Source organism: Pongo pygmaeus, chromosome 2 (assembly GCF_028885625.2).
Source record: "Pongo pygmaeus isolate AG05252 chromosome 2, NHGRI_mPonPyg2-v2.0_pri, whole genome shotgun sequence".
Lineage (NCBI taxonomy): Eukaryota > Metazoa > Chordata > Mammalia > Primates > Hominidae > Pongo > Pongo pygmaeus.
This window is the reverse complement of record NC_085930.1, coordinates 33,832,208-33,850,558: the sequence shown is the minus strand read 5'-3', so window position 1 is coordinate 33,850,558 and position 18,351 is coordinate 33,832,208. Positions and strand designations below refer to the sequence as shown.

Here is an 18,351-nt window from a genome sequence, read left to right as displayed (position 1 = left end):
TGGGTTCAATGCTCCTTTCTTTGTGCTTCCTTAGCTGAACCTAATCTGTTCTCTCTTTCCATCCATAGTGGCGTAGATGTTTACTATGCAGTTACCTTCAATGGTGAGGCCATCAGCAATACCACCTGGGACCTCATTAGCCTTCACTCCAACAAGGTGGAAAACCATGGCCTTGTGGAACTGGACGATAAACCCACTGTTGTTTATACAATCAGTAACTTCAGAGATTATATTGCTGAGACATTGCAGCAGAATTTTTTGCTGGGGAACTCTTCCTTGAATCCAGATCCTGATTCCCTGCAGCTTATCAATGGTGAGTTTGATATCCATCATGAAGTCCTTGTATAGTTTCTTTTCCAGTATGCTCTGGTGTAAACTAATTTCCTGAAATATATAAGGTTCTGACCATTCTCTAGACTTTATGAGACAGGAGCCAACCTGATATGAATGGAGTTTTAGCCATGCAGCTATTTTGGATAGATTAATCAGGGGCTTTCTGGAATATTTGTAGACAAAAGGCCACAGAGTGTGGAAAGTGGCAGTTAGAAGTAGTTTAGAGAAATAGGAGCAAAGTATAAGAAAAAGGAAAGTAGTACTTGGAAGTGTGCATTGAAACAGGCTATAATGCTTCCCTGACAACCGAGACATGAACTCTCTGAGGTAAGTCAGCTAGTAAAGGCTTAAAAATCAGAGTGTAGAGAAAAAGGAAGAGCTCAAGAAAGGTAATGGGAGATCTAGGTCAAAGAAGAAGTGATAATGGTTGCCACGCAGAATCCCAGATAATCCAATACTGACTTTAAGTTCAGATCGCTGTGGAGATCCTGTTATGATCCATAATGAACAGGTGGATATGACAGATCATGAGGAAGAGGGTGTTTAACCTGGATTTGGAGGCTACAGGGTGCCCAGTCAACCTGGGACTTAAAACTTGCTAAGATTCTGGCTACTAGTATGCAGCATCTTAACTCATCAGGGCCACGGTATCCTGCTAACTCACTTGCTACTTTGCATTTGCTTCTATTCTCCATGATTTCTTTACTCGTCGGTAACTTAGCTTTTAAAACGTTCAGTGGAATATACATTACAGAAGTGACAGCATGGGAGAAGCACCAGCTGCTGAGGAGGAAAATCTACATGTGAGGCAATGCTAATGATGCATTTTTACAGCCTCTCTAGCTCCCACACATCTTAAAGAGAAAAGAGCCTCTGTCCTGTCCTTTCAGGCAGCTACTACCTAGCTCTGTGTGTGTGTGTGTGTGTGTGTGTGTGTGTGTAACAAATAAATAAACAGAAATAGAGAAGCCAGAGAGGCTTGTTGGATTTACATAGGAAGATCAGAAAATTAATAATGAAAGAGAATAGTAGATTTAAAAGGCAAGGTAGGGAAGAACATAGGAAGCAAGATTTTTTTGAGTTGGGGCTTGGAAGGAGAATTTTTAGGGAGAGACAAAGAAAAGTCTTGTCTTTCCAGGCAGTTATGTGTGTATGTGTGTGTGTGCAAATATGTGCGTGTGTGTGTGTGCATTTGTGTGTATGTGTGTGTGTGAGAGAGACAGAGAAAGTGAGAAAGGGAAAGGGAGAGAAAAAAACTTTTAAAAAGATTTTACTGTGTGTGATTTAATCTCTTATTTCCCAAATAAGATTTTGTTTTTTGTTTTTTCTTTCTTTCTTTTTTTTTTTTTTTGAGAAGCCAGACTAAAACTTTACATTGCTTTCAGCTATTTTGGCTGCTGGACTAACGTTTTTTTTTTTTTTTTTTTTTCTTTTTTTCTTTTTTTCTAACTTTTTTTAATGTGACACTCTGCTGAGACAGGGTCACAAAATGGTCTGGGCTTTATATGAATTACATAGGACTTTAAGATGGAGAAACGCTGTCTTCAGTGGATGAGAGTGTTATAGAACCATTCATTCTTAAACATTAGGGAGCCTTTATATTTTGGAGCAGGTATCCTGGGCTCACTTCCTCATATACTTTGTCATTGTTGAATCTCTGTTGGAATACTAGGGCTAGATAAAATAGTGAACAGATAAGAAGCTTGTTATAATCTGAAACTGCTGAAGTCCCTCTGGCAATGCTAATAGAGATTAGCCGGGGCTAACCATGGAGATGGCATATGGGCAGAAGATTCTAGGAATCAGGATATTGGGGTCAGACAGAGGAAAGATATAGTTAGGAGATCATGACCTAAGGGAGTTAAGAACCTACATTGAGCAGAAGGTGCAAACACCAAGGTCAGTAACTGGAGTGGTAGGAGAATGGCATGAAGATTAAGGTCTACAATAAAGAAAGAGGTTGCTTAGGAAACTACATCCACAAACAGTATTGCAAGATCTTCCTTTTATGTGGAGCCTGTTGGTGGAGCTACTTTCATAAAGGTGTCCTAAAAAAAGGTAAAGAACTTTCTTAGAATTTGTAAGCAAGTTCAACAAAAGCTTTACAATATCTAGTACCAACTAATTCAAGTACCTTGGGCTTTCATTAGACGTATATTTCAATTACTCAGAATTTTGTCCCTGAAATTTATTTCTATTGTCAGGCCAACTTCAGCGTTCTGAATGGCGGCAGCTTTCTACATAACTTGATCATTATCTCAAAAGATACGATCCTCCTTGTATTAGTCCATTCTCACACTGCTATAAATAACCTGAGGCTGGGTAATTTATGAAGAAAAGAGATTTAATTGACTTACAGTTCCACAGGCTGTACAGGAAGCATGGCTGGAAGGCCTCAGGAAACTTAAAATCATGGCAGAAGGTGAAGGGGTGAACAGGAAGCAAGCACGGCTTACCATGGTGGAGCAGGAGGGAGGTAGGGGAAGAGACTGGGAGAGAGGGACAGACAGAGAGAGAGAGAGAGAGAGAAAGTGCCACACACTTTTAAACAACTAGTTCTCATGAGGACTCACTTACTATCATGAGAACAGCAAGGAGGAAATCTGCCCCCATGATACAATCACCTCCCACCAGGCCCCACTTTCAACACTTGGGATCACAATTCAACTTGAGATTTGGGTGGAGACATAGAGCCAAACCATATCAAGCTCCTTGATTTTGTGGAGCTTATTTTTCATAGAAGACAAGATAATTGTATGTACAGTTTTTAAAAGTTTTGGAAAATACTTAAGCCAAATAGGGGTTTTGACTTTTGCTTGATTCCTCTATGTCAGGCCAGTGGGAACAGGTGGATAAAGAGACTCTACTTCTATTTTTGGTTGCATACACCAGATCACTCTCCTGGCAATCCCTTCTTTTTAGCTTTTATTGATTCCCTCTCCCCCGTGGGCAAAATCAGCTACTTCTTTGTCTGTATTACCATACATTGTATACATGCCCCTCACGTTGTTTTATAATTTGTGTTTATTTCTCTGATATATGCAATGCTTCTAGAAGAGAAACTTGGCTTTATTAATGTTTATAGCCTCAACTTTGGCAAAGCCTGTGGTAACTAGCAAAGATTCATTAAATTTTTGTTGAAATAAATTATATAATCTACTCTCTATGTTGCTCCTTAATATCATTACAGTGACAAAGATTTTTGGTGTCCTAGCTCAGTTTTCAAAGGTACTTTCTTCCCAAAAGGCAATTATTTTTGCCTACTTTTCTACCATTCTTAGCATAAACCAAAGGAATTGAAATTTCAGTGCAACTTTTTTACTTAAAAAATTAATTTAAAAATAAGCACTTCATAGGAATCTTGAACAGAATAAAAACTGACTTGAGAAAGGAAAGGACGTAATAGAGGAGTGTCCTAAATGTGATAATGGGAAGAATCTTTATTTTATGTTAGATTCTTATAATTCTGGCAGACTGTGCTAATATAAATAAAATATATGAATAAAGTAACAAACATTTGCTAAGTAAGTGTGTCCCATATGTTCTGCCAAAATCTAAACTATGAAGAGAAAGAACTTGGCTTTCAGTTGTCCCTGCACCTCAAATACAATAGGGCCTCATCTAAAAATGTTCTTTAATATTGTTCTTTCCTCAGTGAGAGGAGTTTTGCGTCACCAAACTGAAGATCTAGTTTGGAACACCCAAAGTTCAAGTCTTCAGGCAACGCCATCATCTATTCTGGTATGTTTTTATTTTTTATGCTAGAACCAGGCCCTCAAGCTTCTCTTCTTTTTTCCCTCACCTGCTTACTTTGGCATTATAAATTTCCCAAGCTGTTCTCATTTCAATTATTCTCTTGCATCATCCCTAGACCATTACTCATAGCTGTCAGCTCATAGGTACCAAGTGTTGGTTCAGAAAATTTAAGCCTTCTGCAGTGGTTAAATAAAGTCTGCATTGCCAAACTCCACACAGGGTAGAAACCTTATTTATGGTTCCTACTTGTTCGGTGATAATTAAGCTATTAAGTGCCCACTGAGTTGTTCTCTGAGAGTTACCCAGAAATAGATTTTATAGCCAAGATGATAAATTGATGTACTAGGTATAGAGCGTAGATTTTTTGTTTCAAGGATTATAGTGAAAAAATGATTAAACTCCAAAACACATAGAACAGTGTGTGTATAGAAGGGAGAGAAAGAAGAATATCTGCTAGCTGACAGATGACAGGGATTCTAAATCAGGCCTCCTTGTAACCTGGACTGAAAACATTCCCGCTTGCATAGAAACAGCATGGGATGAACTTTCCTTTCTGTTCTTACCACCCAGCTGCATCAGGAATTCCTCTTCCCCCTCTAAACCTCCACTTGCCACTTCACTTGTAGGGAGTTATATAGTAGAAAAGAAACAGCATAGTTTAAACAACAATGACAACATCTACAACCAAAAACCACTACAGAATTACCTGTCTACAATGAATACAGGAATCTTTTGTTATCACATACAAACAGTAGGGGGACTCCCTTCTCATCTACATTCCTTGCTTTTCTTCCCTCTTAAAATTTATTTTCTGTCTCATATCAGCTATTTGAATTACTTGTTTCTCGACTTTAATGGAGTGATGGAAATTCAGAAAGCCTGCCCTTCATTCATGTAACCATTAATCTCTGCAGCCATTTCTTCTACTAGGTTATAGAGCAACTCAATATTACAATGTAGAATTACTAAAAACAATCTTTTCACTGAGTTACATATTAGACAAAATAGGTTAGAAGAGATTTACAGAGAGTACATTCATTTGGTGTGTATTTATTCATTCACTTATTCATTCAAATATGTTTGTTTTGTGCTTTCCATGTGCCAAGTGCTTGTGAAACTAAGACAGATAAGGTGTGGCTCTGCCTACACAAATTTCTAGTCTGGTGGTAGTAGACAGATTTCTAAACAAGGTGATGCAGATATTGTCCTAGAGGTCCATCCGGGGTCCAGTGGCAGGGAGTGATGACAGCACCACTACTCTCCGCTTTTAATCACATTCTCTAACCACAGGAGGAGCTTTGTGATGATATTTTAGAATCATATTGTAAAGATGAGAATTTCTGTATAAGCCAGAGGCTGCAAACTGGAGACTAGCTGGATCCAACTATAGACATGCAGCTTGGGACCAAATTAAAAAAAATAAGTCAATATTTTAAAACCAGGAGATTTTTACATAAAAATGTAGATTTCTGGCTTCTTTTGAACACCAGGAAGATCTGCTACTCTTAAGTTCATATTCCCTTGTGGCAGAAAGTGGCTGGAGCTTGGCTGTGGCTGCCTCTTAATGATGGCAAGCACCAATAGGGCTCACTTGTTCATTTATGTTGCAGTGCTTTCATTTGCATTGATGCCAACTCCTTTCTTTTTTGAATAGTGATTACTGTAGGGCATTCATTAACAATTTAAGGAGACATCAGAATGTTAATGGGAGATGATAAGACATGAAAACAAGGAATGATTAATTAGAAATGTCTAGTTATTACTTTCTTTTAAATTTATTCCTTCCCTTCCTTTCTTCATGCCCTTGCCAATTGTTAGCAAGATTTTACTCTACCACAGAAGTGAGGTGGGTTTTTCCCCCCAGATTTTATTTTTAAAAATTATTTTAGATACAGAGCTGCCATAATTGTATTACTAATCATTTTATTGTTTTTATTATTAGTAATAAAGGCTTTATTCAAAGAGTTAAAAAAAAAGTTATTTTAGAGCTAGGAATGTTGGGAAATTGAATTTGACACTTTTCTGGCACCCTGACTTGGAAAATCACTTGTACAGTGTGCTTTCTTTAGGACTAACAAACTTTTCAATTGGCGGTAGCAGAAATGAAACTGGCCAATATAATAAAGTTGTCAATATACTACATTGAACTAAAAGAATACACAAGTTAAATTTATTACTATGGGAACATCTATGGATAGAAAAATTAGTGAAGGGCTATTCCTGGCATGTATGTGTTAACCTTTCAAAATGTATAGGAAAGCTTCATTGCCATGCCATTTTTTAGGGAATATTTATTTGGAAGGGATGGTCTTTCTTCTTTATTTGAAAAGTCAAGTTGTTTACTTTCACATTTTATGTTGCCTGTTAGTGACTTGACTTTTTAAAAGATTTTATGTATTGTTTTACTTTTAATTTTTATGAAGTGAAAAGGCATTTTGTTTACAGATACACTGAAACGGTATATTACTGCTTGAGGATTTCTTTTTCGTTGAGGATTCAGCTGCTTTCCTAATGTGTGCCAGGTTATGTGCTCTGTCTGATAAAACTCAATTTCTTAAGCATGGCTTGAAGGGCTTAAGCTATCTCACATGAATTTTTTTTTAAGGTACATTTGGAATTTGCAAGAATATATGAGTAGCTTTAACACATCTCTGGAAGTAGTTTTAGATGATTAAAAGGAAAAAAGTTAATTCCCTCTTATGGTATGATCATCATCATTGTAACTACTTTATTGAAGAACAGAACTTGGTATTGAGCAAATGGCCTTCTTTCCCCTGACTACGTATGTAGTTTTCAATCCTAGAAAAATAAAGGGGAAGGCTAGAAACTTTTTTTCTATGTAAACAGGCTCCATATTCCATAGAGCAGGTATATGAATATTAGGAGATGGCCTCCCACACTCCCACCATCTGCGTTGACCTGGGTCTTATAAACCTGTGGAATATGCTAACCCAAATGAGAACATGGACTGCCAAGTCTGTTTGCTCTAGTTTCTCCTCTGAAAATCCTTTTACCACTTGGGAATATATACTTGTAGAGACCTCTGGATGAATAGCTGTTAGTGGGAAAAGCACTGGCACTGAGAAATCTAGAGACTTGGCTGCTTCCAGTCTGTTTTTTTCTCTTTTTTGTGTGTCCTTGAGCATTTCACTTCTATGATCCTCAGTTCTCTATCTTTAACAGGCATGGTTATACTACATGTGTTCTTGAGTCCTTCTAAGTATAAAATGTGATAATTTTGTTATGTTCACATACATGTGCATGCTCAGCCCCTCTTCCCAACATAAGATTTTTACAAGCCAAAGGATGGCCTCATAAAGCACATGAGCAAGACAAGAGCTGATGTTTTTACTTAACTTTTTACTTTCACTTTCTGGACTTTAATTTGTTGTCTTCCATTTCTCTGGAAATGAACTCTTGCTCTATCTCCTCTGTTCTTGAGGACTAAGAATAACTTAGACCCTCTAGGCAGAAATATGAACCAGCTTTATGTCTATTTGGTGCTAAGTTAGGTAGGAGCACTCTGCACACAGGTCAGCAATTGCAAGCCACCTCTACTGAATAGAGTTATGTAAGGTTAACTCTACTCCTGGTAATTGCATGGTGTTTTTTTGAGACATGTCTTGCTCTGTCACCTGGACAGGAGTGCAGTGGTGTGATCATAGCTCACTGAAGCCTCAAACTCCTTAGGTTCAAGTGATCCTCCTGCCTCAGCCTCCAGAGTACTATAGGAATGCACTATAGGAGTGCACCAAGGCACCAAGCTATTTTTTTAAATGTTTTTTGTAAAGACAGAGTCTTACTCTGTTTCCCAGACTTGCATGCTCCTAAAGTTTACTAGAAAAATGCCAGAAGTCATCTCTCCAATTAGATCTTTTTTTTTTTTTTTTTTTTTTTTTTTGACACGAATCATGAAACATGTCTTATTATCCTCAGGTTCACTTCTGTTAGGGGATTCCCCAGGAGGAAATTTTGTGTCCTCAGATCATTTGATGATGGCCTCTGACTTCCTCTTTCTTTACAGACGTCTTTCTTTTTCTCTCATACATTTCATGTCAACAGATTCAGAAGATTTGGTTATTAGACTCCAGTCTAATTCCTAGATATATCTTGCTTCTATTTCTTTTTTTTTAACCAAAGCTACATTGCCAAAAATGTTTGCTAACATTGCATCATATACTTTTTATCACTCTTCTTTTTCCTTTCCAGATTTTTATTTTCTGGCTAAATTTGCATTTAGCCAGAATGATATCATTTTTGGTTCATGTTGTTGTTTTAAGTGATTCTCATTCCTTATTTGCTGGGCATTTATATTTCATTTTGGATTGTCTTAATCACTTTTTGACAGAAATGACTTAAACTTTAATGGATTTTTAAATGCACTGTATTATAAAATGATGGCACATTTGCCTAATATCACTCATCCACGGTCTCAACAGTAACAGAATCATCTAGAAGAATCTACCAGTGGAGATGTGGATAGGGTTAAGGGAGCAAAAAAAGAATGTTGAGGTATGCAGAGACTAACAACAGTGGGAAGCAATTGCCACTACCATCCATTGGATTACAGAGGAAGGGGAGGAAATGCTGTTACCAGAACCCACTGACAGCTGGAGCTGTAATTGTGGAGGGAGAAGCACAACTATGCTAGACACATAGTATTGAGCCTTGGAGGAAGCAGGGAAGAAATACCCTGACCTCTCCTTCCTCCTGTCGTTTGATCTGCTTATGCTTCCCATTGGCCAAACTCAAACAGAAAACAAATGCAAGGGAGCAGGGATGGTGCAGATCACAGGGGTCAGCCTCCTAGGGCAGAGGGCAGGAAGAGAAGGATCTGAAGTGGTGGTGACAAATACAGAATAATCAGCATGGTGACCCACTTAAAATAGGAACCAATGAAAACAACATGGACAAGGCAGGAAATGATGTTGTAACTGAATTCCACAAAAGAAAATAAGGTTGTTTGACAGAGTGCTTTTAGTTTAAAGATGGTAGATGAAACTGTGGGTAACCCTCCATAGAGCCAATGACTTTCTGTTATTACCATCTTTCCTGTGCATTTGTCACTAGGGGAAGGGACAAAGTAGGACATGCCTGGTGGTTTCTTGCCTCATGGTCCCTCCTCTGTGATTGGGAGAGTATGTAGTTCAAAGCCTTCTCACACAGATCTTTGACAGAGAGACAAGGGGCACTGTGAAGACAAAGCATAAAAGACTAATTAGGCCTTGTGTATTAGTCTGTTTTCACGCTGCTGATAAAGACATACCTGAGACTGGGCAATTTACAAAAGAAAGAGGTTTAATGGACTTACAGATCCATGTGGCTCAGGAGGCCTCACAATTATGGCACAAGGTGAAAGGCACGTGTCACATGGTGTTAGGTGAGAGACGAGCACTTGTGCAGGGAAACTCCCCTTTATAAAACCATCATATCTCATCAGACTTATTCACTATCATGAGAACAGCATGGGAAAGACCTGCCCCCATGATTCAATCACCTCCCACCAGGTCCCTTCCACAATGCGTGGAAATTCAAGATGAGATTTGGGTGGGGACACAGTCAAACCATATCACCTTGTTTTGGGTTAGCTCTCTTCATGGGCCAGTATGTTCTGTTTTATTTCATGGCCATAAACTAAACTCTAGTTAGCCACCCTAAAATTGTGTGCTTTTGTTCAAAAAGCATATTAGACTAGAGACTGTCAGTGCAAATTTAATATTGCTGATAGAAGTCTCCTGGAGGAGGGGGAGGAGGTTAGATTCAGCATTTCTTATTTGTAGTTTTCATTTTGTTCATAGCTATAACGTGAGTTCTAGTCTTTTGATAGAGTTATAAATATGGGAAATTTCTTAAAGGTTCCAGTTGATAAGAAATAAAATCATTCAGCAATTGAAGAAGTATATTAGAAACACAGGCTGGAATATTATGCCCAGAACACGATCCAGCCATTTCCTCTACTAGGGAACTTTTACAAGTACCCATGTCTAGGTTCCCCTCCCGGACCAATTAAGTTAACATTTCTGAGTGTCAGGCCTGGGAATTTGTGTTTTTCAAAAGCTTCCATGTGATTCAAATACCTACTTTTTTGTTTTTTTTTTGAGACAGAGTTTTGCTCTTGTTGCCCAGGCTGGAGTGCAATGGTGCAATCTTGGCTCACCACAACCTCCGCCTCCTGGGTTCAAGTGATTCTCCTGCCTCAGCCTCCTGAGTAGCTGGGATTACAGGCATGTGCCACCACACCCAGCTAATTCTGGATTTTTAGCAGAGACGGGGCTTCTCCATGTTGGTCAGGCTGGCCTCGAACTCCCAACCTCAGGTTATCCTCCTGCCTCAGCTTCCCAAAGATTACAGGCATGAGCCACTGTGCCTGGCCTCAAATACCTTCTTAGGACTGAAAAGGATTGTTCTTTTCTCTTTTCCTTTTTCAGTTTTCATACACCCAGGAAATATTTTATGAGTTTTTTCCCTGTGGATTGTACTTATCTATCTTTGTTATTCAGAATCCAGAATAGATTGAACTATATAAACTTCTGCCAAATACCATGGCCATTTTACCTCTTAGCATTATTATTAAACTTTTTTTTTTTTTTTTTTGAAGAGACAACGTCTTGCTCTATAGCCCAGCCTGGAGTGCAGTGGGTTGATCATAACTCATGGTAGTCTTGAACTCCCAGGATCAAGTGATCCTCCTCCCTCAGTCTCCCAAGTAGCTAGAACTCCAGGTGTGTGCCACCATGCCTGGCTAATTTTTTGTTGATGTTGAGATGGGGTCTTGCTATATAGCCCAGACTGGACTCCTGGCCTCAAGTGATCCTCCTGGCTCGGCTTCCCAAAGTGCTGGGATTATAGACCTGAGCCACTGTGCCTGGCTGATCATTGTACATTTACATAGACAGTTCTTCATAAAATTAAATAATTAACATGTTCAAGGATTGTGTTTCTGTTTTCTTCTCCATTTCTGAAGGTACATTTTAAGATAAGATTAGTGGTACATTAGTAAAACATCACTAGAAAGAGGAAATTGTTAATGTTTCATAAGTGTGATACCATTTCACAGGAGTGGCTATTCATTTGAGGTAACCAGACTACATTTTGATGTGGTGACATTTCTGACCAAACTAGAGGGCTTTCATTAACTAATTATCTTTTCAGAATGATGAATAAAATTGCCAGTTGTTCTTTTCCTGCTGTGGGCGATGTACTTAGATCTTTGCCAACAAGTTACAGATAACAGTAACTTCTATGTATTTAAAGTCATTTAAGCTGAAAACACAGAGGAAAATGAACCATCTAAAGCAAAAAAAATTTTCTCTCACAAATTCACTTTGTTTGAGGGCTTTTAAATATGTTACCTCATCTGTCCTTGCTTTTCAGGTGAGAGGTGGTGATATACTTTTTCTCTAGATATTGGAATTTGACTATAAATCTGTTTGATTCTGGAGCCCATGTCTCCTCCTACTCCCAATATTATTAATACACCGCCTCCTTGTCCCTAGAAAATCTGGGAATATAGACAGTTAGGTGGTATTTAAAATCACTTTTTATATGTTTCTTTTATCTATGATATGATTTAGCCTTTTTTTCCCCCCAGGATAATACCTTTCAAGCTGCATGGCCCTCAGCAGATGAATCCATCACCAGCAGTATTCCACCACTTGATTTCAGCTCTGGTCCTCCCTCAGCCACTGGCAGGGAACTCTGGTCAGAAAGTCCTTTGGGTGATTTAGTGTCTACACACAAATTAGCCTTTCCCTCGAAGATGGGCCTCAGCTCTTCCCCAGAGGTTTTAGAGGTTAGCAGCTTGACTCTTCATTCTGTCACCCCGGCAGTGCTTCAGACTGGCTTGCCTGTGGCTTCTGAGGAAAGGACTTCTGGATCTCACTTGGTAGAAGATGGTGAGAAACTTTAATCGCTTTTCATACATCTTATTGTATCTGATGACAGGGGTTTTAAAGAGAGGAAGAGATTATGGCTATGAGAAAAACATGGTAGCATTCATTAGGGGGAAAATGTCTTGGTAGAATTGCGTGCGAGAGGAAACAATCAAATTTAATTTGTTGGAATGGAGAATCCAAATAGGTAAATAATAAGAAATAAACTTGGGGAGCTGGGGTGGGGATCAATTAACAGATATTTTGAAGGTCATATTGAAGGGTATACAGTTTAGTTGAATTACTGCTACTACTATTAAAGAACCACTTTACTTAAATATTGGAGTAATAAATAGCATCAAAGAAGATTATTCAACTAGGTTATAATACAATTAGTTGTGGGGGCCAAGTCTAAAGATGTTTGCTTGTAGTTAGTATTGTGAACGGAAGAAGAGAAATCATGGAGCCACAGCAGAGATAAAGAAGTGAAAATGAAATAGATGATCTAGATGTTGCGGAAGAAAAGAAAAATAAATGTGACTTAGAAATGGAGTTTACATGTGAAATGAGGAAGATGAACAAATATATAAATAATGAGTTCAGGATTGTGAACATTGAATGAATCTGAAGGATGATGGATGGTAAACAACAGGGAAAATGAGAATTCAAAGAGAAACACAATGCTCAGGGAATTTTCCTCCTAAATTACTGCTGGATTTAGTATTTGTTGTCAAAATTGCTACCAGCAGTTCTTTATTTTCATGGAATTAAAAAAACAAACAAGTGTTTGAAGATTATTTCAATAGTCAAGGTCTTGTTATCCTCGAGAAGGAGATAATATTCATGAGTGACTGTCCCATATTACAAACACATTATCAGATGATCTTCTTGTTTGCTAGGTATAGAAAAGCAAAAGTCAACAATTGTCCCTGTTAACTTCACAGGGAAAAAACAGGCAACTAGTTTTATTAGGAGAACTAGGAATACATTTTGGCAACTCTGTAGATTAATTAATGGAAAACTTTATTTTTAGGATTAGCCAATGTTGAAGAGTCAGAAGATTTTCTTTCTATTGATTCATTGCCTTCAAGTTCATTCACTCAACTTGTGCCAAAAGAAACAATACCATCCATGGAAGACTCTGATGTGTCCTTAACATCTTCACCATACCTGACCTCTTCTGTACCTTTTGGCTTGGACTCCTTGACCTCCAAAGTCAAAGACCAATTAAAAGTGAGCCCTTTCCTGCCAGATGCATCCATGGAAAAAGAGTTAATATTTGACAGTGGTTTAGGTTCAGGGTCTGGGCAAAAGGTAGATCTGATTACTTGGCCACGGAGTGAGACTTCTTCAGAGAAGAGCACTGAACCACTGTCCAAGCCATGGCTTGAAGATGATGATTCACTTTTGCCAACTGAGATTGAAGACGAGAAACTAGTTTTAGTTGACAAAATGGATTCCACAGACCAAATTAGTAAGCACTCAAAATATGAACATGATGATAGATCCACACACTTTCCAGAGGAAGAGACTCTTAGTGGGCCTGCTGTGCCCATCTTCGCAGATACTGCAACTGAATCTGCATCTCTAACCCTCCCCAAGCACATATCAGAAGTACCTGGTGTTGATGATTATTCAGTTACCAAAGCAGCTCTTATACTGACATCTGTAGCAATCTCTGCCTCTACTGATAAATCAGATCAGGCAGATGCCATCCTAAGGGAGGATATGGAACAAATTACCGAGTCATCCAACTATGAATGGTTTGACAGTGAGGTTTCAATGGTAAAGCCAGATATGCAACCTTTGTGGACTATATTGCCAGAATCAGAGAGAGTTTGGACAAGAACTTCTTCCCTAGAGAAATTGTCCAGAGACACATTGGCAAGTACACCACAGAGTACTGACAGACTCTGGTTGAAAGCTTCTGTGACACAGTCTACCAAATTGCCTCCAACCACAATCTCCACCCTGCTAGAGGATGAAGTAATTATGGGTGTACAGGATATTTCGTTAGAACTGGACCGGATAGGCACAGATTACTATCAGCCTGAGCAAGTCCAAGAGCAAAATGGCAAGGTTGGTAGTTATGTGGAAATGTCTACAAGTGTTCACTCCACAGAGATGGTTAGTGTGGCTTGGCCCACAGAAGGAGGAGATGACTTGAGTTATACCCAGACTTCAGGAGCTTTGGTGGTTTTCTTCAGCCTCCGAGTGACTAACATGATGTTTTCAGAAGATCTGTTTAATAAAAACTCTTTGGAGTATAAAGCCCTGGAGCAAAGATTCTTAGAATTGGTAAGCATAAAAAGTGAAACATGGGCACTAGTGAATAATCATGTATGACCCACTCCTCCTCCCCTCTAGCACATAAGGTCTGAGCCAGGGAAAGTGTGATCTGCTGTGAACATTTACTTCCTATCATTCACAAATAGTATCATGGCCTAGGGTTGGTAAGAAAACAGTAAGACATACAAGAAATGGAAAACACAAAAGTGGCATGAGAGTTATGTGATAATTTACAAGGAAGATTGTTTTCCATGAATTATGGGACTACAGTAAGTTTGACATTTCTCTTCACATTTTATTGTGAAGCTAATATTTTGTGGGTACTTATGTTGCCTTCACTGTTGTGATCCTTTAGTGAAACAGAATAAACTCTCTGAGTGTCTAAAACTATGTATGAATTCCATGGGGTTCCTAAATATCACTATGAAAATCTCATAGCATTTCTAGTTTATGCTGTCAAATCATTCCTAATTTGTACTTTTGTTAATTAACAGTTTAAATGTAGATCAAATACAATTAGGAAAAGTGAGGCAGGGTCTTACCTGTGTTTTTGTTTTGTTTTGTTTGGGTTTGTATTGAACAAAATGTGACATGCTGTCAACAAACTTACCCCTTTTTGTGTATTATAGCTGGTTCCCTATCTCCAGTCAAATCTCACGGGGTTCCAGAACTTAGAAATCCTCAACTTCAGAAATGGCAGCATTGTGGTGAACAGCCGAATGAAGTTTGCCAATTCTGTCCCTCCTAATGTCAACAATGCGGTGTACATGATTCTGGAAGACTTTTGTACCACTGCCTACAATACCATGAACTTGGCTATTGATAAATACTCTCTTGATGTGGAATCAGGTATGATATTGCCTAGCATGGTGGTTTCTTAGTAGAATCCAGTGATTATTCTTGTGTGTTTTCTTCCTCATTGCATTAAGGTGAATCCAATACTTGTAGGAAAAAAGAGTACTATGTCAGACAAATCTTCCACATCTTGATAACTAGTAAAATATTTCTCCCAAGAACATCAATATCATTCCCTTTTCAAAACATCATCCAAACATGTTACTTTATTATTTCACCTCCATTCCTTTCTCTACCCACTACATCTGGCTTTTGTTTTTATTTACCTACTGGATCTATTCTTGCTATGCCTTCATGTTGTCACCTGCAAGGTTTGGGCCATCTTCCCTTTAAGTTTTTGCATCCATGCGCATTGTCTTAAGCCTTATATAAATGTCAGTAACTCTCCACATTTTTTATATGCAGATGAAACATCTCTCATAACCTCCAGAATCAATATCTATCTACTTACTTGACAGTCTCCACTTGGATGTATTCTGTGTGTATCAAATTTAAGATAGCTATGAGTGAGCTCTTCTTTTCCATATCTCACCACTTTCCAGCTAAATCTACTCTTTCTCTCAGCTTCTCTCTCTCTCTCTCTCCATAAATGTAAGCTTTATCTACTCAGCTACTTAAGCTGGAAACCTGAGATTTTTTTTTTTTTTTTTTTTTTTTTTTTTTTTTTTTTTTTTTTTTTTTGAGATGGCGTTTCGCTCTTTTTGCCCAGGCTGGAGTGTAATGGTGTGACCTTGGCTCACTGCAACCTCTGTCTCCTGGGCTCAAGCAGTTCTCCTGCCTCAGCCTCCCGAGTAGCTTGGATTACAGGCACCTGCCACCACACCTGGCTAATTTTTTGTATTTTTCGTAGAGACGGAGTTTCTGCATGTTGGCTAGGCTGGTCTTGAACTCCTGACCTCAGGCGATCCACCTACCTCGGCCTCCCAAAGTGCTGGGATTACAGGTGTGAGCCACCACACCTGGCCAGAGAAGTCATCCTTGATACCTCAATTCCTAACACCTGGAGCTTTTAGTCACTCACCAAACTTACTTTGATTCTGAATTCTAAGTATATCTCAAATCCATGCTCTTTTCTCTATCTCCATTGCTACGACTCCATCCAAATCACCATGATCTCTCCTTTGGACCAGTTTCCCCACATCCTCTCGTGCTCCTCCTCCTATCCATCCTCCATATAGCCCCCATGGTACTCTTGAATGGCTGTCTGGTTCAGTAGCCACAAGGCCTGGTCCCCATCTTCTTCCACAATATCCAATGTAACTAACCTCTGCTCAACATGTTCTGGTCAAACCAGCTTGTTTTTTGTTACTCAGATACAAAACCTTCTTCTTGCCTTAAAGCCTTTGCACACACTGTCCACTTTTGCCTTCTTACTGACTCCTGCTCACCCATGTGCCTCAGTTCAAATGTCACTTCCTCAGGACTTTTCATTGACTCACCTGTAGTCTAGACTGAGTCTTTCCTGTCAGTTTTTATATTAACAGTACAATGTTCTTTTCCCCTAGAGAGTTATCATCATTGTAATAATGTTAATTTATGTGCATAGCTGCTTAATGGCTATTTTTTTCCAGATGAGCTTTTTACGAGGACTGAGAATGTGTTTGTTTTATTAAATACTTTTTAGCCAGAACTTAGCATAGTGTCTTGAACACAGAAAGTACTCAAAAATACTGTGAATGAATGAAATGAATCATTGCTTTTATTTGGAAGCCTTGGATGCAGAGAACACTGTTGAAGTGTGAAATTTTGTTCTTCCTTCCCTTCTACATACCAGAGACAGAGGTTTTGAGGAGTGAGAAGGAATGCCTGGCTTTGTATTTCTCCAGTGCCTTCTAATCTCAAACTGGTTTGAAAGTCAGCCCTATTCTTTAGGAAAGAAGTGAACTTTCTTCTGAAATCTTTAAGAATCATTACTCATTGAAAGTGAAGAAAATGGTTTCACTAATCCTTCATATCCAAATCTCTTACCACTTGAGTTCTCTAAGACCATTTGCGCATTCTTTGTCATGTGGTATAGTGGAAGAGGCAATTAATTATAATTTGTAAGGAATGATTTCTTCTGCTTTACCATTTATTATTTGTGTGACCCTAGATGGGCTATTTTATCCCTGACCCTTAGTTCCTCATATATTAATGGGGGTAATATTGCCTGGCCTCTGTATTTTATGAGACTATTCTAAGCATAAACAAGTAGTATATATAAAACATTTGACTAACTATACAAATGCAAACAGTTATGATTTATAAAACTTTTGCAAAAGTCAATCTACTTATTTTTAAACAGAATTACAGGCCTGGTGCTGTGGCTCACACTCGTAATCCCAATACTTTAGGAGGCTGAGGCAGAAGGATTGCTTGAGGCCATGAGTTTGAGACCAGCCTAAGCAACATAGTGAGTCTCCGTCTCTATAAAAAAACTTAAAAATTAGCTGGGCACTGTGGCATGTGCCTGTAGTTCCAGCTACTTGGGAGGCTGAGGTGGGAAGATTGCTGGAGTCTGGGAGGTTGAGATTACAATGAGCTATGATCACACAACTATACTCTAGCCTGGGCAACATAGTGAGAAACTGTCTCTAAAAAAAAAAAAATAAAATAAAAAATAAAAACAAAGAGAATTACAATAAATGCATTTACTTCAGTTTTTTTTTATTATTATACTTCAAGTTCTGGGATACATGTGTAGAACGTGCAGATCTGTTACACAGATATACATGTGCCATGGTGGTTTGCTGCACCCAACAGCCAGTCATCTACATTTGGTATATCTCCTAAAGCTATCCCTCCCCTAGCACTCCACCCCTGACAGGCCCCCATGTGTGATGTTCCCCTCCCTGTGTCCATATGTTCTCATTGTTCAACTTCCACTTATGAGTGAGAACATGCAATGTTTGGTTTTCTATTACTGTGTTAGTCTGCTGAGAATGATGGTTTCCAGCTTAATCCATGTCCCTGCAAAGGACATGAACTCATCCTTTTTTATGGCTGCATAGTATTCCATGGTGTATATGTGCCACATTTTCTTTATCCAGTCTAACATTGATGGGCATTTGGGTTGGTTCCAAGTCTTTGCTATTGTGAATAGTGCCCCAATAAACATACATGTGCATGTGTCTTTATAGTAGAATGATTTATAATCCTTTGGGTATATAGGCAGCAATGGGAGGTATTTCTAGTTCTAGATCCTTAAGGAATCACCACACTGTCTTCCACAATGGTTGAACTAATTTACACTCCCACCAACAGTGTA

General features: G+C 38.7%; 1 protein-coding gene across 1 annotated transcript in view; it reads left to right on the top strand.

The window, feature by feature from the left end:
• IMPG2 (interphotoreceptor matrix proteoglycan 2) overlaps nt 1–18,351 on the top strand; it is a 98,632-nt gene that overhangs the window by 63,414 nt on the left and 16,867 nt on the right. The window contains exons 10-14 of the mRNA XM_054481508.2: nt 69–313; nt 3,989–4,074; nt 11,681–11,984; nt 12,994–14,258; nt 14,879–15,098. Of these exons, the coding sequence (XP_054337483.1) occupies nt 69–313; nt 3,989–4,074; nt 11,681–11,984; nt 12,994–14,258; nt 14,879–15,098 (2,120 nt within the window). The remainder of the gene's footprint in view (nt 1–68; nt 314–3,988; nt 4,075–11,680; nt 11,985–12,993; nt 14,259–14,878; nt 15,099–18,351) is intronic.